Source organism: Arvicanthis niloticus, chromosome 27 (assembly GCF_011762505.2).
Source record: "Arvicanthis niloticus isolate mArvNil1 chromosome 27, mArvNil1.pat.X, whole genome shotgun sequence".
Lineage (NCBI taxonomy): Eukaryota > Metazoa > Chordata > Mammalia > Rodentia > Muridae > Arvicanthis > Arvicanthis niloticus.
Genome location: NC_133435.1, coordinates 13,814,582 through 13,838,657, shown reverse-complemented (window position 1 = coordinate 13,838,657; position 24,076 = coordinate 13,814,582). Strand labels below are relative to the sequence as shown.

The 24,076-nt window shown below is 43.7% G+C and overlaps 2 protein-coding genes across 5 annotated transcripts in view; one reads left to right on the top strand and one right to left on the bottom strand.

Moving 5' to 3' along the window:
• The window catches only part of Vps13c (vacuolar protein sorting 13 homolog C), a 148,204-nt gene extending 137,206 nt beyond the window's left edge, over positions 1 to 10,998 (bottom strand). For 2 of the 4 annotated variants that reach the window (XM_076926169.1, XM_076926170.1), the window contains exons 1-2: positions 10,827 to 10,997; positions 565 to 608 (exon numbers count right to left, since the gene is read on the bottom strand). In XM_076926169.1, the coding sequence (XP_076782284.1) occupies positions 565 to 608; positions 10,827 to 10,926 (144 nt within the window). In that variant the 5' untranslated portion in view covers positions 10,927 to 10,997. Of the gene's footprint in view, positions 1 to 564; positions 609 to 10,826 lie in introns of all 4 variants that reach the window. The other 2 variants (XM_076926172.1, XM_076926171.1) reach the window with 2 other exon arrangements.
• A 7,507-nt stretch (positions 10,999 to 18,505) lies between these two features.
• On the top strand, positions 18,506 to 23,069 carry LOC143439719 (C2 calcium-dependent domain-containing protein 4A-like). The gene is made up of 2 exons (XM_076926168.1): positions 18,506 to 18,631; positions 19,127 to 23,069. The coding sequence occupies exon 2, from the start codon at positions 19,172 to 19,174 to the stop codon at positions 20,198 to 20,200; it is 1,029 nt and encodes a 342-aa protein (XP_076782283.1). The 5' UTR covers positions 18,506 to 18,631; positions 19,127 to 19,171; the 3' UTR covers positions 20,201 to 23,069.
• The last annotated feature ends 1,007 nt before the right edge of the window (positions 23,070 to 24,076 follow it).

Genomic DNA, 24,076 nt, shown 5'->3' with positions numbered 1-24,076 from the left:
GTGATGAATATACCTTCTTAAGTGACATCGCAGACGTCAGCTTTGCATACCAGGTTAAAACGTAAGCCCATTGGGTCGGGAGGGTAGTGCTGCTTAGCTTTTACCTCAATGGCAAATGATACAAATTCTTCACTAAAGCTGAAATGTGAGTCCCTCCTTACACCTGACTATTCCCTCAGTACTCTATGGCTTGCATGTCACCATACTGCTCCATATCACCTAGATCACTGGTTAGCACCAAGTCCTAATTTGCCTGGAAAATGTATACAAATAATTTTGAAGAAAAATATCTGCAAGAGAAATGGAGACAGGAAAGCTATACAATCAAATTAGGTCACGGGAGGAATTCCATTTTGGAAAAAAAAAAAAATGATCATTGAGGGGGAAACTGTAATCTTTGATCTCATGATTTCCAATGACAAATAGTTAAATAAGGAACCCTACTTGCAGTGACTCAGTCACTTTATCTGGTACCTGGTACAGATGTCTAGTAACCAAACGTTTCTAAGAGCTTGCCAAATTAGCTGAGTTATTAAGCATAATTTAAAAAATAATAACCCTTACCAGAGCATTTTCTTTTATCTGCAGATTATCTAAAGCCACATTACCTGTAAAAAAAAAAAAGTGGGGGGGGGACAAGAAACATAACATTAATACAGCCATTATAACGTATTACATCTATCAAACACTAAGGATGTAATGCTAAGAATACAGATGGAAGAATGTGGGGACAAGGTCCAGCAGGAAGCAGAGACCAGAACATATCTGCATTATGGAACAAAAAAAAAAAAAAAGGGACATGGAAAAATGTTTGCAGACTAGTGTTTTCTAAAAGGCTAGACACCATCCAGACTTTTTAACTAACTTTTTAAAAACTATAGACAGACGTGTATATGCATAACACTAACAGACAGAAACCAAACATAAGCTATGACAGCACAATGCCTCTTCTACAAACAGTATGTGTTTCCAGTGCATATGCGATTGTTTCTAAAGCACACTGTTGAAGGTTACAAGAAAGTCAGAAAGCGGTAAGAAACCCCAGGGAATGTGCAGAAAATACCACAACTTTGTACTTAGAAAGAAGGAAAGAATACAACTGTTTGGCAGCCTCTACAGTGAATCTGGAGAGAACCTAAAATCTGAAAAACCAGGCATGGCAGTGGATGCCTGTGACCGCAGCACTTGGGAGGCTAAGTCTGAGAAACATTAGTTTGAGGCCAGGATGGGCTAGACCGTGAATTCCAAGCCACCCTGGTCTATATATAAATACCCTCCTAAAATCAAACACGCATACATACATATCTACCTAAAATAAGGTAGTAACATCAGGGTCAAAGAGGAGCCATCAGAGTAAAGAGAAATTCTGGAGCCAGAGTAGAAAGGATGGCACCACTATCAAACATAAAAATCATCAGGTAATCCTAGAAGACTGACATGTATTTGGTATTTGGAGGAATCCTCTCTCTCTCTCTCTCTCTCTCTCTCTCTCTCTCTCTCTCTCTCTCTGTGTGTGTGTGTGTGTGTGTGTGTGTCTGTCTCTCTGTGTCTCTTTCTCTCCCCCTCTCTCTCAGTGTGTTTGTGTGTGTGTGTGTGTGTGTGTGTGTGTGTGTGTGTGTGTGTGTGTAGAGCTGTCTGCATGCATGTCTATGCACCACATGCTGTGTCTATGGAGGCCGTAGAGGGCACCAAATCCCCTAAAACTGGAGTTACAGGCAGCTGTCATGCAGATGCTGGGTACTGAACTCTTTTGCAAGAGCAGCCAAAGAACTCCTAACCTCTAGCTCTCAGAATCAAAATCTCTAAAATTACAGCAGTGCAGAGATAGCTCTGCCTTTAACTATACACTGATGTCTTCCACAGATTACAACTGAAGCCCCTACTTGAGTCAACAGAAGGAGCCTGCATAGAACACTTATTTTCAGTCACTCAAAGCAGTTGAACAAGTTCTATGGTCAGCATAGACCCCAAACCTTCTTATGAGCTCTGATTGTTCCACCCAGAGACTCTCAGTGAGTGGGATCATTGTTTCCAGAAGTACTCAGATCATCCACACTAAAAATGACATTTTTACAATCACTAAGACAGTAACATTTGTGTATCAGACAAATGTGACCAGATATAGATGTTTAAAGATTTTACAAAATAACCACCAACTTAATGATGTTTAAAGATTTTACAATCTGACAAAATATTTAAAGTGATGATCACTGTTGATGAGACAAATATGGCTTTTTATTAACTGTTTTAGTATTTTCCAGATTTTAAAATTATCAGATACTACTTTTAAGGGAAATCATGACACAAAATAAGAGGAAATGAAGAAATAAAAAATAAAACAATGGTAAATTCTGAAGTTAAGTTGGCTCAGCATTTGGATATGAACTCTTCCCATATCTAACACCTATTTCACTTTCAGACACATAAAACTAACAAAGAATAGCTAGGTCTGTTCATACTTCCTGGATAAATCACATAAAGGGTGGCCATAGCAATATCATTCTGTAGCTATTTGCACTAAGGGAGGGGCCACTAGTCCAGTAAAAAGAGAGGGAGGAAACTTAGCAGCTTGTGGATTAGCAGAGGCCCAGGGAATGGGGGAAAGTGCATTCACCCCTCAGCCAGTAAGCTGTGCCCTGGCTAGGTGAGGCACCAGCCAACTCAACAACACAATGCATGCTGTTCTGCCAGGCACAGGTGCATTGGTCCCATTCCATGGCCTAAGAATGCAGAGACTTCCATTTAAATCAGTTGTAAGACTGAGACATCCACCTAAAAAAAAAATCAACCATTTCATATTGAACTGAGTCCTGGAAAAAGTATCCTAAAAGAGATGGAGTTTTCCTTCCAGAAACAGTCATTCCAAACACACAGAAGTAAGCTTCCTATTTAGCTAACTCACCAGAGATAAAGAACACTTAGAGGACACAGCAGGGGAAAACCAAAGAATCAATAATCGTGTCTTATCTTAAAAATAAAGAAAAGAAACAAGGTCAGGAAGATGAACGACAGAGTCAGACATGCTACACTCTGCCAGCAAGGAAAACACGAAGGCCAGGCATGCCATCAGGTGGCGCTTAACCTCAAGTCACTGCAGAACGAGGCAGGTGAGGGTCTGCAAAGTGACCTCTGGTGCAGACTGGCAAGACTGAAGCATCTGGGTAAGAAGTGTGGTGTGAAGTCCAGCTCTGAAGGAGACCTCACTTCACTCGCTGCTCATGAGGAAGCTGCAGGCATTTTACTTTGGGCTCATGGTGCGGAAAGTTACAGAGGGAGCTTCAGAGCCAAGCCGAAGGGTACCGCAACATGGATGGTAAACCTCAATCAGAATACATGAAATAATCTTTGCTAGTGAATTAAAGATAGAAATGAAAGCAAGTCCATTAAATTAGCAAGTGACGCCATCTTTTAAAAAAAAAGAAAGTTGTTAAATTAGAAATAACCACCAACTTAATGTAATGAGTAAAAAGCAAAGGGGCTGGAGAGACAGACGGCTCAGTGATTAAGCACAGTTGCTGCACTTGCAGAAGACCCAAGTTCAGTTCCCAGCATCCACTCTGGACAGCTCACAGTCACCTATAATTCCAGCCCCAGTGGGATCCAATGCCCTCTTCTGGCCTCCTCGCCTCTGCAGGTATCAGGTACACAAACAGTATACATACATACTTACATACATGCAAACACTCAATTTGGTTTTGTTTGTTTTTCAATCAATTGGAACTGTCCAAACACAGAACAGGCTTGTATACACGTATCCATCTACAAAATAAACACAGGAACCACTGTTGCTCCAGGTTTGGTGGTACAGGTCTGTCTGTTCTCCCAGCACTCACTCACAAGGTGGAGGATCAGGACACCTAACCTAGCCAGTGCCACACCGAGAGCTCAAGGCCAGCTGGGAAATATGACTATGAGACAGAAAGGGCTAAGGATGTAGCGCAATTAATAAACAGTGCTTGCCCAGCATGCATGAAGTTCCGCTTCTGTCTCTAGCAAGCACAGATGTAACGTGGTGGCACACAGCTAAAATCCCAACACTGAACAAAGGCAGGGGCATCCTCACCTACACAGGGAGTTTAAATACTGTCTCAAAAAAAGGAAAAGAAAACTAGTGTTGATATTAAATAATTCCAAGCAGAAATAGTCTCTCCCTGATGTCACAGAGGCTTAAGCTGTACCTCCCCTAGGATGCACATAACGATGGGGCAGAAACAAAACTACTATAAGGCCATCAATTAATATTTCAAAAAATCTGTTCAGGTATGTTACATTACTGGATCCTCCTAGCTTCACAGCAGGAGACAGGTAGTACTGACCTATTAAGAAAGAGAAGCTTTGTACCTTTGTACCTGGAGGTTAAAGGATTGGCCTGTGAAGTTCACAGCAAGAGCCACCACTCAGTCTTCTGACACTTGGTGCCATGTTCAGCACACCATGCTGTCTTCTAGACAGTGGAGCAGGACAGGTAAAGGGTCCAATCCCACCGAATAAATCTGCTTCCTTTACCACGCAATAACCAGACTACACTGAGAGGCCTGTTGGTGCCACTTTGGTTTTTAAGGTTACAAAAATGAGTAGAAAGGGTAGAGTCAGAGGATAACATCAGGAGCACCAGAAGGAACAGTTCCTCAGGGACACGGGAGGTGGCACTTCAGATGGCCATGCTAGACCTTTTCTCTAAAAACAGTTCCTAAACTACATCCCAGAGCTACTCCGGGAACACAGAAGTCACTCCCACCACTCTCAGCATTATCACGTGAAGATGGTGGAGTTTAAGCAGAATGGGTGGTTTCTCCAAGGTTATACAGTAACTGTGCCACTCTATCTCCTGACACCTTGGTCAGTTCTTAATATAAAGCATAAAGATTAATGCAAACTATGATACAACAAGAAATGACCAACAAATAAAAACACCAGACCCAAAGCAAGCCACACGGCCTAAAACAGTGACAAACTCCTATGAAGTGCTGTGATGAAAGGTTTCTCTGATCTAGCTACAGCAAAAGTATCCAGCATCTTCTTCACTGGTATCAAATGTTTATGAGCTTCTTCTCACCCAAGGACATGAGCTCAACCACTAAGCAGTCTGCAAAAGCACGAACCAATTCATTTTAATGACTCATGTTTTTACAGACACCAAAGAAAATATTGTACCAATTCCTTCCAAATGAATTGAACTATCTGACTCCAAACCAAACCAATCCAGATTGTTTCAGTTGGAGGACTGCTGTGCAGCAAAAAGGAAGTAACAGACTCTTACTTTCCACTTTCCTGTTGAAAAAAAAGAAGTCTTGGCAGAGAAAATCAGAAAGCTGCACGGAAGTCACCAAGACTTTCTCCTTTCAAACACCACACAGAGCCTAAAACCCAAGTCACGGCTTCCTGGCAAAAAGTTTCATGGCACCAACTTCTGGCTCTATTTCTAGGAAAGGGGTGGATTTTTAAATTAATGATGATACTGTGTACATGCAAGCCTCACACTGGCTGCAGGCAGCGCAGCACCACTTCCCTAAGGAAGGGTTCAGGCTGCTTCAGCCTTACTCAAACCACAGGCCCTTACAGCCCAAGAAGACATGCTCACCGCCTTCATTTGCAGAGAAGAAACAAATGGCTTCCTGTCAGTGACCTGCCAAAAGCCCTACACCTGGTGGAAGATAACTTCCTACCCAGTTTCCTCATCCTCTCTCTCCTTCTTCATGTTGCTTTCTGTCAGCAAAACATGCTGTCTATCACAAATCTAAAATCTAAAATCCTCCAAAATCCAACACAAATTGCCACAGACCCAATCTTGCATGGTACACTGCTTCGAAATGCAGCATGCTGGAAATAATCGTAAGGCTATGTGCACAAGTAAAACGGGATGTTACGCTAACTTGGTTGTCATCCCCAAGAAATCACATCACACACTTATAAATATTCTAAATTCTGAAAAACAAAATCCAGAATCTACAGCAATTCTAATCGTCAGCATTTGGATTAGGAACTCCACCCATAACTGTGGGCTGACAGGAAAGGGCCTCCAGGGTGAAGGACAGGACCTGAAACTGCACCCCAGAGCCTGGCTTAAGGGGTTATGAACTCTGTATGCACTACAACCTGGTTCCTGTTCCCGGTACCACAGCCACCCTGTCATCTTACACACCATATCTAAGGTTCAGTTCACTAGATTAAGGGAAGTGAGAGTCACAGACTCCTGAATGGAAGCTGCTCCTGTTCCTCCACAGTAAAAAGCTTTGAAAAAATGAAATTGGCAGATTCTACATTACAACACCACTTAACTCAAATTGCAAAAGATCTGACATTTCGACACACTGTCTTAGAGACATGTTACGCTCAAAACAATTAAATCCTGGATACCTCTCAAACAGCTAAGGGCTGTGTAATTTATCTGCTGGTACCAGTTTGTGGGGATCAAAAGCCTAGATAAACATTTTCATCTGGCAGTACCTGCCCACCAGGCACAAGTCCGAGCCTTTGAAGGCTGTCCTACACTGTGTTATAGATAACATGAGCACTGTCAAGTATAAATTAATTGCAAAAAAATTTTCGTGCTTGTAAGAATTTGGAGGGAGGGTAAAAGATATTCACATGCATGTATGATGGTAGCAGATGCATGTTAGAGGAAACATGCTTCAGAAAATGTAACAGAAGGCTGACCTGCCCGTCCGTCATTACCATACATCACTAACAATTATAGAGAACTTTCCTTAGACTTCCATCATGGACACTTCCTGTTGTACTTCTCCTTACAGATTAGGAAATGGAGGCTTAGAGAATTAAAATGTTTTTCTCCGGGATCCTATAAGTAGTGAACTGGGACCTGTTTCTACAGCAGCAAGTTTTAAAACTGTATTTTGCATAAACCATTTTTAAAAATACTTAAGAATTGTTTGGCATTAAATAATCTTTTAAGGGGCTGAAGAGATGGTTCAGTGGTTAAGAGCATTGACTGCTCTTCCTGAGTTCAATTTCCAGCAACCACATGGTAGCTCACAACCATCTGTAATGAGGTCTAATGCCCTCTTCTGGTGTGTCTGAAGAGAGAGCAATGGTGTACTCACATATAAAATAAATAAATAAATCATTAAAAAAGAGAGAAAGAAATAAAATAATAATAATAACAATAATCTTTTAAGTATAAATTCCAAGCCAGAAGGTGATAGCACGTGCCTTTTCATCCCAGCACTCAGAAGGCAGAGGCAGAGGGAGGAGAATCTCCATGGATTTGAGGCCAGCCTAGTCTAGAACTCCAGGACATACAGCCAGGGCTACACAGAGAAACCCTGTCTCAGTAAGCAAATAAACAAACAAACAAATTCCAAAATTTAGTCAAAAAGTTTAAGAGCCCTTTATGTCCTCTCTGAATATTATTATTATTATTATTATTATTATTATTATTATTATTACCTTTGCTTCTTCAGTTAAAAAAAGTTTTTTAAGTTATTATATTTTTATATATGGGGGTGTGTGTGCCACCGTGCCTGCATGTGGAGTCTGAGGACAACTTGTAGGAGTCAGTTCTCTCCTACTATGTGCACTGCAGGGACTGACCTCTGATCGTCAGGCTTGGCAGCAAGCATGCCTACCCACTGAGCATGCCGGCCTGCTGGCCTTGCTCATTCTGCAACTTAAAAGCAACTTCCAGAATATTAACCTGATTCTAGACTTTCTAATAACTTGTCCCTTCTTTTTCATGCTACAGTTTTCTTCTTTATTATGGCTTTCATTGTTTCATTGTGTGGATGTCTCATAGGTCCAGCATAACGTCTTTCAGATTATAGCAACACTATGTTTTGACTCTCAAAACTCCCCAGGCACATCAAAGCAAAGATCATGCTTGTTTGTGGACATGATAAATGTCAAGTCATTTAAGATACCTGTTAGTCTTGTTAGAAATCTCTTAAGAGTAGCGTACTCTCTAGATTCTCTTTTACTCCCTAGTAAAAGCTGTTAACTCTCTGGGTCTCGTTATATGCAGGAAACAATCTCCATTTTCTCCTTAGGCCAGTTTCTCAACTACTGTGCCAAGGCAGACAAGCAGCTCATTACTGACTGTCCATCTCTCACACTGCTAGATGTTTTCACAGTATCCCTAGGCTCTACCTACCACATGCCAGCAGCACACCTCCTGAGCCAATAGCATTTCAAGCACTGCCAAACAGCCTCCTGACACTGAATCAAATGCTTTGGGCTAGTCTAATCTCTAGTCCAAACAACAACAACATCAACAACAACAAAACTACATATGTAAAACTTCTATAGGAAGAATCCCCCTATTATAAAGTTTTGAACATGCAAAGTTTTAAAAAGGTTTTTAAAAAACTGACATTTAAATTTTACCTACTAACACACATGTAGCTTTCAAATAGGACTACATATCACTTTCAAATTTTCTTGAAAAGTGTTGTCAGCACCATGGATGTCTTATCAACGATTTCATTAATATCCCATTTGTTTACCGACCCCATAAAGGTTAAGACCAGTTTCTCCAGCACTATTGTCTTGAGTCATAGTCAACTCAGACTCGTCTTTCTATTTTAAGGAGAATTGGATTAGAAGACCACGTGTTGAGCAATAACTATAAAGCACATGACATCCAGAAACCATTAGTTAAACTTTACAGGGCTCAGCTGTGACCTGACAAAATGCAACCACCGACTGTTCCAGGGACAGCTGGTGAAATAAAGCAATGTATCTGCTGCTTCAGGCACACTGCACAGTTAATTCATACTACTGGCAGAATATGTTATTCTAAAAAAAAAAAAAATCAAACAGAGCTAAGGGTATAGAATAGCTCATGGCAGAATGTCACTGTGCACCATCAAGGCCTGGAGTTGGGGCCACAGCACCACAAAGAAAGTTAAAGCAGAAAACAGAATAAAGAAAAGTCTCATTCCTAGATTTCACTAAAGACAGTGAGGTGGGAGGTGCAACACAGCTCTTAACACTTAAATTCAGTGTGAATAAGCTCGAAGTCTTCAGACTATCTTCACTGTCAAACGGTTGACAAACTGAACGACACAACACAGACACTGGAAGGGGCCTCAGATGCTGACATGTTCAACTCCTAACTTTAAAAGTAAGTATGATTCGATAGTGAAAGAATCTTCAACTTCACCCATACATTTTCTTTCTTTTTTTAAAAGATCTAAACTGAGGACAAGGCAACCGGTAAAACCCGAGGAGTGGTTAATGGGAATTTCATCTTGTCAGGTGTGATTTAAACTCCTCAGATCACACAAACACTTTCTCTGTGGAAGCTGAAATAAAAAACAAAGGTCCTTACGGTAAATGGCTTGCCCAATACACAGACAGTTCTAGCATGCCTAGAACTATATATAGGCATTCTAGCTCAGAGTTCACACTGAAGCACTTTATTCAAACACTTTACAAAGAATGACTGACATTACTGCAGGAATTCTGAAGAAACACCCGCCCTTTCTCTTTGTGCAGAAGGAGATATTCACTTATCTCCTTTTAGAAACTTTTCCTTCTGTATTATATAGCAGGGATGGGTACACAAAGTGTGTATTTATGGAAGAATCACCCAAAAGAAGTGAGCAGCAACCTATTTTAAAATAAAACATGTGCCCCAACATAATTCAGGAGACAAGTCGTAACTCAATGACAGCACTGTCCAATAAAAATAGGGTGCCTTTCCCTAGTCATTAATTTTAGGAGTCCAGATTTTTGATAGACATAATGTGTTAGTCCTTTGTAGTTGCTGATGGGAGGTGATAGTGAAAACCAAGCAGCGCAGAGGGGATGAGAACAGCCTATGCATTGTAGCTTCATGATTGTGTTTCTTGTAATCCCGTCATAAATAATAATGTATTTAATTCAATCTAGTCAAATACCATTTCATCACGGAGCCAACATAAAATTGACTGAGATGCTGTTTTGTTTTTTGTACTCCATGAAGTGAAATGGTCATCTTCACAACCCAGCTTAGTTTACACTCGGAGCATGGACCCACATTTCAAGCACCAAACAGCTAGCTTCACCATTGGCAGACGCCAACCAGACAGAGCAAGCCTGTACTTAAGTCGCTGACAATCAAAAGTAGCTCTGTCCACTTAAGTCGGATGCTGTTTTTTAATTTCCTCCTAAAGCTGACAAAATTCCCAAGCCTTATAGTAACCTAGTAAATTAATACAAGTACTCCCCATGTCCCCAAACGCCCTGTGTTGGTATTCTAAGGTGCTGAGGCTAGAAGCAGAAGTTCTGCCACTGAGCTACACTCCCAAATCCAAGTTTACTGAAGAATGCAGAAGTAGGCTATTTATTACAAGACTTTTCTACTCCTAATCTCCAGGATAATAACCTTGGCAGGTCTTCTCGAATTTGCACCCTAGCAGACATCCCTAATTAATGATGCCTCTGGCCAGTAGCTCGAAAGTCTATTTCAAAGCAAAAACCTGCAGACAGAGCCCTCTACCTAACTAGGAAGTGGCCAATGGCAGGAATCCCTGAGTTAGGAGTCCTTGGGTACAAGGCACACCTTTCTTCTCACTGTCAGCCCTTGTCCATCCCACCTCCCCGGGCTGGGAACCATCCTGGGGCCATGAGATGCAAGCCGGATGAGGGGGACAAGCTGGCACTGTAGGAAGCATGAGCCGCCCTCTGACGTCCACTGCTGAGGTAAATGATTACATTTTTTTTTCTTGTTTTATTCTGAGGCGTAAGTGGGGACTGCTAAGCAGCGCGCTGCCCCTGTGTGGCTACATCGACAGCAGGGGCATGCCCAGCGAGGTCCCCCGGGGTCCCCAGGCTTCCACACGCGCAGCCCCCTCTCCCACGCCGGCAGGCCGTGGCGTCGCGCTTACCGCCCCAGATCCCCAGCTTTAGCTGGGACTTGTTCAGGTTCTCCACGTAGTCCCCTAGGAAGCGGTTCAGCAAGTCAGCGACCACCGACTCCAGCACCATGGCGGGGACCGGGAGGCGGGAGAGGGCGGAGCCGGAACGCAGCGAGCGGCGGAGGGCCGTGGCCCGCGCAGAGACTGACAGCTGAGGCCCGCCCCGCGCCGCGCGTGCGCAACGCCGCCAGTGCGCAGGCGTGACCCCACCGCCCTCACCTCGGTGATTACCGGGGGACCGAGAGAAGCCTGGGGTAAGGCGCTGTGGCTCTCCTGCACAAAGCTGTGTTCGAGTCCTGAGCATCTCATAATCCCGGCAGAGTAAAGCATTTCTTTTAACCCCGGCACAGAGGAGACAAAGGAGAGTCAGAATTTCAAGGTTATCCTTGGCTACATAGCCAGTTCAAGGCCAGGCTACGTAGTCAGTTCAAGGCCAGACTAGGCTATATGAAGCCCTGTGTTAGAATTTTTTTTTTTTTTTTAAAGTAATTCAATAGACCAGTGAGATGGCTCTGCCCTTAAAGGTGCATGCTGCTAAGTCTGATGATTTGAGTTCAAGTACTGAAACTCAATGGAAGGCGAGAGCAGACACCTTCAAGTTGTTCTGACCGCCACGGTCATTATGCCTTGCATGCACACAAACACACAGAGAGAAAACCGAAGATACATAGTAAGACCCTATCTCAAAAATAAACAAACAAACAAACAAACAAATGCAATTTAAAAATAAAGGCTGGGCTTGGTGACACATGTCGTTAGCCCCAGGCAGATCTCTGAGTACAAGTCCAGGCCAGCCTAGTCTACATTAAGGAATTCCAGACACACCAGAGCTACGCAATGTAACGCTGTCTCAAATAAATAAATAGTAGAAAAGATTAAAAAAAAAAAAAGGCGGGGGGAGGACAGTGCTAACCAGCAACTGATAAAGACCTACCTCAGTCTTCCATTCTTGTCACATAAAATAAATCCTTAACCATTTGTTTTTCTTTGCTCTTTTCGGGCTAAACCTAGACCCTCTCACCTTCCCTGTGTATAACCAGTGAACATCAAATCTGCCTGTTCTATATTGATTGTGTTTCCTTAACTCTTCTGTCTCCCTTGTACCAGTGCACTGGCACCTACTAACTACCCCACTAGCCCCCAGCCCCTTTTCTTTTCTTTTTTCTTTTCTTTTATTTTCCTTTATCTTTTCTTTTCTTTTCTTTTCTCTATCCTTCAGACTGGCACCAGAGCTCACTTTTCCAGAACACAGATAAATCTGTTAGTCACCTACTGTTTGGGGTCCACTTAAAACTAACATAGATCCAACATATCTCAAACACCAGGTCAATGCAGAAGACAAAAATTTATTGCAATCAAGCCGCTACTAATCCACCAGGGCTGTAGAACAGACTCAGGAGCTGAACTGCAACCCTGAAGAGATGTTGTACAGCCTTTAAAGGATGAAACCACAAGAGGGGGAGTTGCGTGGGATGTAGCCCTGTCCTATCATATTTTGACATAAGGGGTTGAGCAAGGGAATTTCACCAATCAAGATAGGAGTTGGTTTCTGAGCCTGGGAATATGAACTTCATTTGATCCTGCCAGCAAGATGGAGATGTCCCTGAAATGTCTGGACAGAAGCCTGGAAGTCCTCAGCTCCCCTAGAGCCTGGGGCCTTGAAATTAGCTTCTCTCTATGATTAAGTAGAGCCTGAAAACAAAATGGTAGTACTTAGAATAAATTGCCTTTGTTCGTTCCCAACGTAGTAAAAAGTAATGACCTAATATTTACAATACACTCTTCAATATTATCCAACAACCCCAACATTTAGAACATTCTCTTCGATCTGTCCCCAAGTTCTTTCTAATCATACCCCTTGGGATGGTTAATCTCAATTGTCGATTTGATAAGATATGGAACCACCTGGGAGATAGGCCCCTGGGCATAGCGGTAGAGGATTAGCTTGATTTGGATAACTGAGGTAGGGAAGGCCTGTGAGGGGCACCATTCCTGAGGGCGGGATCCTGAACTGTATTCTGTCTCTCTCTTTCTGTCTGTCTCTGTCTGTCTGTCTGTCTGTCTCTCTCTCTCTCTCTCTCTCTCTCTCTCTCTCTCACACACACACACACACACACACACACACACACACACACACACCCCACCACCTACCCCACCCCCTTCTTTATCATGTGACTAGCTGCTTCAAGCTCCTAATGTCTTAACTTCCACAGCATGGTGAGTCACGGTATCTAGAGCCATGAGACAAAACAAGCCTGAAGTTGCTTTTGTCGGGATTTTACCACAGCAGTAGAGAAAGTTAACTAAACAAGTACCTCTCTCCCTCCCTCTCCCTGTCTGTGCTCCTACTGACTATTCACTGAGGGAGTTTAAAGAAACAATGGATGTTGCTGTTGATTTGAGGTAAGCAATAAACACACAACAAAGGGATACACGGGTTTGGAAGACAGTGAGACTCGGACACAGAAGCATGGTGTGGTCAAGCCAGTAAAGGAGGAAGTATAGTGAGGGGTGTGAGCCCCACTGACCCTCCGGTCCCCATGCCCTAGATTTCAACAGCTCTTTAGAGGTTTGAAAGAATAATGGATAAGCATGCCCTTCTGAGCTTACTTCTATTTATGGGTTGTAATTTTTTTTTAACCAGTATAATCAGGAATTCTGTCATTAGTTATCATCTCGCTGTGTGTCTCACTAACAATTTACAAGATACTTAATTTTAATAAAAATGTACGAGAAAAAAAATGTAGTGAATATTTAACCTTGGGAATGCTAAACGACACCCTTCAAATCAAAGAGGAGTAACTAATTTCCTTCTTTAAATGCCACCACCCTTTCCTCTGTCAATCATTATACAAGGTAATCACCACTGGACTATCAGCCATTCTTAGGTCTCTTTCAAAGGCTACTAACAGAATTTAAAAAAAAAAAAAAACATTTTTAAAAAGTGGAAAATCCAAACATTTTAGTACAAATAATATTATTCTCTACTAATGAGAGCTTTGAAATTCTACCATTTTCCACCTTGAGCCTGTCTGGAGATGCTGACGTCTGACTGTGTACCTCCACTAATATAACATACCCTCCATATTTCTTTAAAAACCAAACATGTACATTCCATTTTATTTTTTAAAGAATTCCTGAGCCAGGCAGTGGTGGTGCACACCTTTAGTCCCCAGCACTCGGGAGGTAGAGGCAGGTGGACTTCTGTGAATTTGAGGCTGGCTGGGTCTACAGAATGAGTTGCAGGACAGCCAGGACTACACAGAGAACCCCTGGGGGGGAGTGGATTTTTGATTCTACACTGGACAAGGAAAATCCCATAAGGCCTCAACACTACACAAAGAACTACAGGCAAGTGAAAAAAGCTGATAGCAGGAGAACTGACCCTCCCTAAGGAAGAGCACACCCTTGCTTATCCAGTGCCAACCAGTCCTGAAAACATACATACACGTAACATTATAAAGCTTGAACAGGTTATATTTAGGAATAGACAGACAGACAGACAGACATCATATAAAAATATATAAATGCATGCAGTAACAATTGATAAAAAAGAGGCCATGAGTTTGAAGAAGAATGGGAAGAGAACATAGGAGGGTTTGTTTGGAGAGAGGAAAGGGGAGGGGAAATGTTGTTATTATATTATAATCCCCAAAATACATAAATAAAAAGAAAAATTCAAGGACCTCACGCATGAGCACTGTATCTACAGCGTTTGCACCCCACCCTACTCCCCATCCCATAACTAATGTCAAAACACCATCGGGGGTGGGCTCAGGGATTAAGAGAAATGGTTGCTCTCCCAGAGGACCCAAATTCAATGTCCAGTGCCCACACAGCTGCTCACAGCCACTGTAATTCCAGTTCCGGGGATCCAATGATCGCTTCTGACCTCTGTGGATACTGCACACACATGATGCATGTATGTACATGCATGCAGACACTTGTGCATAAAATAATAAGACTTTTAAAAATCAAAACGCTATTAGCACCCAAAGTACAGCCCTACGGGGGAAATAAATTGAAAGCTTGGTCTAGCTAGACAAAATGAACTCCACAGTGGTCACAGTTATTATGGCTTTGTACACCAGAATTAATGAGGGTAAGAACACTTTAGTTTGTCTCTGCCTTTCATGTGTGCACCAAAGCATGTGCATGTGCTCTCGTTCACACACACACACACACACACACACACACACACCAAGGGGGAAGACGAAGGGGTTCAAAGGCAGGAGATAGCACAGCAAGGAAGTCTGACAGAACACCTGGTTCATCCCATCATGTAAGGCAGTGGTTGTCAACCTTCCCAATGCTGTGACCCTTTAATACAGTTCCTCATGTTGTGGTGACCCTGACCATAACATTATTTTGCTGCCAGTTCCTAACTATAATTTTGCTACTGCAACGAATTGTGATGTAAATATCTGATATGCAGGATATCTGACATGCAGCCCCCCCAAAAAGTTGTGACCCCCCCCCATGTTGAGAACTTCTGACCTAAGTACAGTGAAGACCAGAGAGAACTGAGGGGCTCACCCAGAGTTCCACATGTTGATAACTGTAAAGCTAAGGCCTACGAGTCCTGCACGCCATACCTCCAGGGCTGAAAGAGATGTGTGAATCAGAGCATCAGCAGGCAAACTCTCTTCTTTCTAGACGGCCAACGTCCTGAGTACTGTTTTTTGTATATCTGCTTCTTTATTACTTTCTTTTTTATTGACACACACACAAAAATTCATTTTACTAGCTATAACACAGTTCGAGTTAGGGTTTATCTAAATATCAAGGAATTAGCTGATGAAAATAATTAACATAGCCATCCCTTTAAACCTGTATTTGCCTGAATGGTGAATGCATTCAAAATATTTCCTAGCTATGTTCATATTATACTATTGCATATATCATATATAATGCAACACTGTTAACTATCTTCACCCGACTGTGCCACAGAACACTAGGACACATGTGTCCTCTTCAACTTCAGACTCTCCCATTCCTTCCTCATTAAATCTGCTTTTAAATGTTCCTTTCCTATTGACTCTGAGGATACATTCAGCCACAACGGATGTTGTTTTCACAGATCCATCTCTAGACAGCCCCGTGGCTACAGGTATGAGCTCAGAACGATCACTGCCTTCTCCTGAGTAGGTTGTGTGTTCTAGACACCTGGCTGGACTAGATTACAACAACCTCCCAAGTACTGGATGGCTCATGCTTCCGTGTTAAGTAAAACATGAGACTTCTGTGGTCACTGAGAATTGGCCTATGAGGGTGCTTCTCTGTTGTTTTCAGGAAACCTGATACAGGAAATGTCTCCAAGGTGTTACTAAAGAAGATGAACTGCTAATAAAAATAAAACAAGCCCACTTTGCTTGGCTGAGCAGAGGGATGTTTTTCAAGACTTTCAGTGTGAATCAGCTAATTCCAGGCTAAACAAACATGCACGGTAACAATAACAACGGCTGTTAGCCAGCCCTTGCTGTCTGCCCAGAGAATCCACAAGAATGTCTTTACTCTCACAGCAGTCTATGTGATACATATGACCACTGCCATCTACAAGCTGGATTCAGCCAGAGAGTCACCTTGACTCACAATTTCTCAGACTGAGTTCTCATAGTCCTTGTCGTTTTAACCAACACCCAGGATCACGTGGAATTGGTAACACTTTTTCTCAGGAAAAAAAATTAATTTGAACATATGTGTGTGCCCTTTAGGTATAGCTTAACAATTATTCTATCACAGACCCAATCTTGATTCAAAAATTTGAGCCAGGATTAGAGAAGTTATGAGATGAAGAAGAAGCTAGTCACAGACCCAGGGACCCTCTCCAACCCTCCCTATCAGACTAAATATTAAAAGAGTCCAAAGTCCCTTGAAGCTGGAGAGATGGTTCTGTGGCTAAAAGCACTTGATGCTCTTGTGAAGGACCAAAGTTTGGTTCCCAGCACCCATGTGGAGCAGCTCACAGCTTTGACTTCAGCTCCAGGGAATTCATCACCCTCTTTTGGCCTCTGGGTGCATCTGCATGCACAAGCATGAGGATGTGTGTAGGCTCTCATGTGCACACACATATTAAAAATAAAATAGTTTTACATTTTCCTTTTTTACTACCTCCCTGGCTAGGTGAAACTCAAATATTTCAACTTTACCATCTCCTCCTTCTTCTAAGAGTTAAACATAAGCTGACTGGTTCTGGGATAGCCTGGATTTGTGAATCTATCATGCCTGTTAAAACCCAGGAAGCATTCTGTAAATTCTGCTTTAAAGACATGAATGATTTAAGGAGTGTTTAGTGTGATGACAATGGATATAACTGCTAATATTATGCACATCTGGTCCTATGACAAACTGTTCATTTGCATTACATATTTTATCCAAGGGCAAGCCTACACTGTGTATTATTGTGGTCGTTACATTGGATACCAAGGCTCAGAAACATTCAGTAACCTGTTCCTGGCTGCTCAGAGTAAGATACTACCTTCCTGTCATGAATTCAAAGCCAATTTTCTTAATTTCTGTCACTGTTCCCACTCTCATTGTAAGTGACAATGCTGATACTCACTGTATGTGTCTAGCATTTGTTATGTTCCATACACACTGCATAGCAATACATATTAATCCCCTAATAACTCATTTACTATACATTAATGTGCATTCCTTTCACTTCCTTCCCTTAGTGACGATAGGTAAGTTATTTAACATCTGAAATGCTGGGGGTGTTTGTTTATAAAACATGGATAATCCAAATTTCCTAAACCTCCTGTGACAACTTTAGACATTAAGTCTTCTAGCGCACTGTCCGTACATCCTGTCTGTAAAACACACACAGGACATGCCCCAAACTGAAGCCCTCTTTGCCAAAATCTAACCTAACTCGCTCAACACTGCTTGGAGAGGCAGCAACTCAGAAATACACATTGTCTACACCCCAATTCAGATATCACGGGATCTCTCTCAACTCAAGCTGCAAGCAACTCTCTTAAAGAATAAACGCCAGTTTTCCAAAGAAAGGATGGAGGTCTCAGATGTGCACGGCTTGCAAAGGTCAGATATGGTTAGTGTGTGTCTCCAAAAAGATGATGCGAGTGGCTGGATGTGTGGAGTATAATTACCTAATTAAAAATTAGCTTAAGAAGGTTGTGGTTTTTAAAATATATATCTTAAGTGTACACGGGATTATTTCTTTACATAGGAATACACCCCTGTAACCCCACCCAAGACAAATATGTAACGTTTCCGGAACCCCATAACCCCACCACCACCACCACCACCCCAGAGTGATTAAAATCAACAGAGAAATGACCTCTAAAATCAGAACAAAATGCAGAAAGTAAAGAACTTTCAATGCTGGCAGCAAGAAGGTGGGAGGTGGGAAAGGTCATTTGGGTAAGACAAACCCGACTTCTGGCTTCTTTCCAATGGTGCGCGCAGAGTGCTTCTGTGCACTCACGTTCATTTTGTCCATCTGTCCTCAAAAGGGCTGCTACATGGTCCACACTTAATCCTGTTTTCCATGTGAGGAAACAAACTCATTCAGGATTTTGGAGAACAGCTCCAACCGCAGCAGAACTGGCTGCAGGATCAGCTCAGCAAATCCATCCACGTGGCAGAGGGACCTGGGAGGGCCTGGCGTCAGGTTACCAAAGCAGCATCATAGCCACCGGTATAAAAGCCTGGACCAGCTATCCTGGAACACCAGGGATCAGCTCTGCCGCGCGCACTTTGAATTTCGTCGCGTTTCTCTTGTTGGAAAACCGTCTGACTCTGAACACCAGGTATATGAATGGGAACCCAGTTCCCTCCTGGGTATGAGACCCGGGTGGCCTGAAGCTCTCTGGAAGGAGCCACCATTTCTGGTGTGTGTGTGTGTGTGTGTGTGTGTGTGTGTGTGTGTGTGTGTGTGTGTGTGTTTTCTCGCGGAAGACTAGAGTGTACTAAACATTTAAGGTTTCAGGACACGCATGCACAAATGTTCAAAGCAAAGCGCCTCTTGGCACTAGGTACAGAAGTGCAAGTTAGAAGCCAAAGGTAAAGGGGTAGGACGAAAAAGACTGCAGCAAGCTGTAAATAGATCTACCTAGCATCAGATCGGCCTAGAGACAGGGTGGGCGATATAGATTGTTTTTCAATCTGTAAAAACAGTTTGTAATTGGGGCGAGGGGTGCATTTTGTCTTGTAAGGCTCAGGACAGGACGAAGTTGAAGAACGGAGACAGAAATTTCTGCTTTCCTCCAGACTGCCTCTGTCAGGTATGCGTTTATGTGTTGCAGGCAGCGTAGAACAGAGGATCACCCCGTTCAGACACTAGCGGCCAGATGTGGTGTCTGGAGCGGCTCTTGCGAGACCGAGACGGGTTTCTCCCGGGACGCGCCCACCGCTTCAGAGCTCGTTCCTCCGGGGCGTGCGCAAACGTGCTCACTCCAGATCGCATCCCAGAGTTCTGCATCCCACCGAGGCTGGAGCCGAGCACGGCCTGGACTACGCTGCGCGATGCCTCGGTTGCGGCCGCGGAGGCCGACGACGGTGCGAGCCGCACCGACTGGGACCCGCGCTCCCAGGCTGCGCTCTCGCTGCCGCACCTGCCCCGCGCGCGCACCGTTTACGGCTTCTGCGCGCTGCTCGAGAGCCCGCACACGCGCCGGAAGGAGTCGCTCTTCCTCGGCCACCCAGGTGCCCCGGGGCGCCGGCTCGGGCTTCGCCACCGCGCGCACACCTACGGGAGCCCGCGCCGAGTCCCAGACGCTCCGCGCTCTGCACCGGGCGACCCAGACGCCTCCCGGGTCCCGACGCCCACTCCTGCTCCCAGCAGACGCCGCCTCCTGCGCTCCCCGGGTAGGCTGCTGAGCCGCGCGCTGCGGGCACCCCGACCTCCGGCCAGCGCGCGCCCCGCGCCCCGCGGCCACGAGCACGATCACGAGCGCGCCGCCTCCTGCGCGCCCCCGGCCCCCACCGGCCGGGATGCTGAGCGCCTGAAAGCCGAGGCCAACGTGGCTCTGGGCCGCGGGGCTTGCACGCTGCGCCTGGCGGCCGAGTACTGTCCCCGCAGCGCCCGCCTCCGCCTCCGCCTGCTGCGCGCCGAGGGCCCGGCCACCGCGCTCGAGCCCCGCGCCCTGGGCTGCCGCCTCAGCCTGGTGCTGCGGCCGTCGGGCCAGCAGCGCGCCAGTGTGGTCCGCCGCAGCCGCAAGGCCGCCCTGGACCAGGACTGCTGCTTCGACGGCCTCCGGGAGGAGCAGCTCCGCCGCCTGGCCGTGCGCATCAAGGCCGAGAGCAAGGGCCGCGGGCTGGAGCGCGGACGACCGCTGGGCCAGGGCGAGCTGCTGCTGGGCTCTCTGCTACTGCTCTGAGCCTGGCTTCCCTGGCGCCCTGGACACCTAAGGTTGCTCCGCCATGAGATGCACAGAGACTCTTTGACCAGGGACACTTGTAGCCTCTTGGTCCCGTAACACTTGCAGCTTCTTGGCCCTGAGACGCTCTGAGGTCTTGGTCCTGGCACACTCTCACAGCCTCTTGGCTCTTGGACAGTGACTGACAGCCATTTGTACAAAATAAACATGTGTTCATTTTTCTAATCAGGGCTTTGTTTCAGTCCGATTCTGGCAGAGATGGTCCTGAATTATCACAATAACATATGTAGCTTATTTTTGTGTGGGCAGACACCTTGAAATTTTTTTGTTGTTGTTGAGCAATGGGGTAGTGTTGAGCAATTGTATTTAATATGTTCACACATTCCAATTGGAAAATAGTTAATGTACAATGTCAGACCAGCCTCATTTTAAAAGTTCGTTCATTCCATGGCATCCTTTGAGACTGATAGTGTCAGTTACTTACGATGCATTGAGACGTTACATAAGAAAGCCCAGGGTTTAGCAAGATTGATGAATAGGTAAAGGTGCTGGCCCCCAAACCTCATCGCCATAACTGGAATCTAGTGAGGATTTGGGGAACTTCATGATGGAAGGAGAGGAAATATTCCTGCAAGCTTTCCTCCAGCGTGACGTCACCCCAATCCCAATAGTAGGCACTATTCCCATCTTGCAGATGAGAATACTGAGGCACAAAATTAAGAAAAGTTGGGGTTTGAATGTAGGACGTAAGTATTAAAATGCTTGTCTGGGATTTGGAGCATAGCTCAGTTAGTACAGTGGTTGCCTAGCACATACAATATCCTTAGGTCCTATGAATACATACCTGTAATCACAATACTGGGAGGTGGAAACAGATGTGTCAGAAGTTCAAGGCCATCCTCGATACGCAGGGCGTTAAAAGCCAGCATACGCTAAATGAGCCCCTGCCTGAAATTAATTAATTAATTAATTAATATTCATCCTCCGAAAGTGTCTGGGAAAAAAAATGGCTCCGAGTTTGAAATCATATTCCTCATTTTCATCAGGGAAAACAGACTAGTGGAAATAGTGACATATGGACAAACGCTAATGACGTCAGTCTGAGACTGAGGAAAATGCTAACCCAGCTCAGACCCATAGGGTCCAAAACCCCAATTTCACTGACTAGGGCTGAGCTAATTTGCCATTGCAGCAGTCTGGAGAGCACACAGAATGGTGTTCTACCTCTGGCTTCTAATGAGCTTTCCTGTGTCTTAAGGACGATTTTCCTTCACCCCTCATACTCACTACCGAACTGGCTTACTCCTTCCTTTCTTGGGCAGGTAAGTAGAAAACATATCCTAAGCAAGGGCAAACGCCATTAAAATGTACAAGACAATATAAACCGTGGCCACATTATCAGACTGGACTCAGATATGGTTTCTGTTGCCACTCTATTTAGCAATGTTAATAATGGGCGCTCCTGAAGAATGCTATTAAGAAAAGAGTTTCCGTTTCTGGCACATCTCAAACTGAATATTGTGGTGAGGATTTACAACAGTGACCATTGGAAAATATCACCACTGTCTAAATTCCCTGCTTCCAGCAGCTTGCTGTCAACCACCGAGCAATGGCTTACATCGTTCCTGTCTGACTCTGCCCTTTTCCATATTTACGATATCCTTGGCCTTCAAGCCAGTTGTCTTTCTATGTATAAACCTTTTCATGCTTCTAGAGGTCTCCTAAAGTGGAACTAGAAAGTGGAAACAACTTAGCTGTATGATATGTGTCCATGGGTTTTCTGGGGTTTTTTTGCACTGGTAGTTGAGGTATTGCCAGTCCTTATTCTAGAACACAGCAGTCTCTATCCCCACTAGATTATACACATGCCATTTTCACAGGTAAATTTCCCCCAAGAAGGTGAATTAATAGTTTTTAAAGTCCTAGATTCTCCAAGAAATCCTGGTGGGTACTTCTAACCAGAATACCCATCAATAAAAGTTACAGTCGACCTAAAGTCTAAGACTATAGTGGGAAGAATTTCTAAAAGACTGAAATACAATGAAAAAAAAAAAACAAAACAATTGAACAATGGAATTATCCAGCTTGAAGAGAACTTTAAGTATCATTTTATGCAACTATGTAATGTCTTAAGAGTGGGTCAAAATGGTAAATGTTACATTGCTTCAAACCACATACATAAATTTGTAAGAGCTAAAACCAAAACTAATTCTTTTGTCTTTTAACCTAGTCTTTTAACTCCCACACAAGTGATTACAAAAATAAAAGCATTTGCATAGATTTATTTCACATCACTGAGCAAATTTGAATTACATTTAACAAATCATATTTGTTATATATATATGACATACCAAGTCTTTTCTGGGAGCAGAGTTAAATTTGGTTGTGCTTGCTGCCCTCTAGTGGATTGATCAGGGTTTGTTCGTGGGTCTTACCTTGGTAGACCATCTATGGTAATCAAAGTTCTGTTTTCTTTTTCTTTCTTTTTCATATTTTTTTAAAAACATGGTTTCTCTTGTAGCCCAATCTGGCCATCTCAAACTATCTATGTAGCCAAAGATTACTTTGAACTCCTGATTCTCCTAGCTCCACCTCCCAACTGCTAGAATTGTGGGCATTTGTCACCACATCTGGCTCAAAAACGGACATTGTGAAAGTTGTTTATTAATATTAGATTGTAGTAGAATTCCCCCAAATAAAATAACTAAATATAAATGAGAGAGAAGGTGTGAAAACATCTTTATAATAAAAAGGGAGGGCTTGGTGGTGCACCTTTGTAATCTCAGCCCTCAGATGGAAGAATCTGGAAGATCCCCACAAGTTCAAGTGAAGACTGGGCTACACTGCAAGATCCTGAATCAAAGGGGGAGGGGGAGAGAGAGAGAGGGAGAGAGGAAAGAGACAGAGAGAGAGAGACAGAGGCAGAGAGATAGAGACAGAGAGACAGAGAGAGACAGAGAGAGATCACAATGGACTTTTTTTTTTTTTTTCCAGTACAATGGGTCTTTGCACTGGAAAATGAATCCTGAGAGATTAGTTTCTGGATCCATACAGATGTTGAAATATTCATGTGCTCAATGTTCCTTATATAAAATTATATATTGTTTCATTAATGTATACAGCCTATGTACATCTTCTAAATCATTTGTAGGTTGACTATTATACCTGACACGGTATGACTGCTGTGTTAAGTAGAGTTTATATGTGTTGTGTAGGGAATTATGAGGAGAAAAATCTGCACAGACCGATACGGAAGCAATTAAAACCGTATTTTGATCAACAGTTGGTGGCATGTATTAGCCAAGTATTCGAATAAAGGTTCAGTTCCCAGCACCCACACCAAGTGGCTCATAACCACCTGTAACCACCTGTAACTCCAACTCCTGGAGGTCCAATGTCCTCCTCTGAGCTCTCTGGGCATCTTCATACATGTGGTGCCCATACAGACACGCAGGCACACACACATACAAGCTACATGGATGACTCACTCAAATAGTGGTTGTAAAGCTACAAGCTCACAAAGAATTGATTTGCCATTTAAAAAAAAACATAAAATGAAAAGAAGAAAGGAAAGAAAAATCCTCATGTCATTTACCCACCTTGATAACTCATATTGACTGTCAGCTTGACTTGAGCAATGAATACCATGCTGTGGGCATGTCTCCAAGGGAGTTGTCCGTATTAGACTCATCAAAGTTCATAAGCCTTATCTGAACTGTGGCTGGGGTCCACCTGAAAAGGAGAAAACAAGCTTAGCACAGGATTCATCTCCCTTTACTTCCTGACTGAAGGCCCAGTGAGCCACCTGCTTCAACCTCCTGCCCTGTGACTCCCCACCATGACAGAAGGTACATGACAGATACAGCTAGAAGCCCA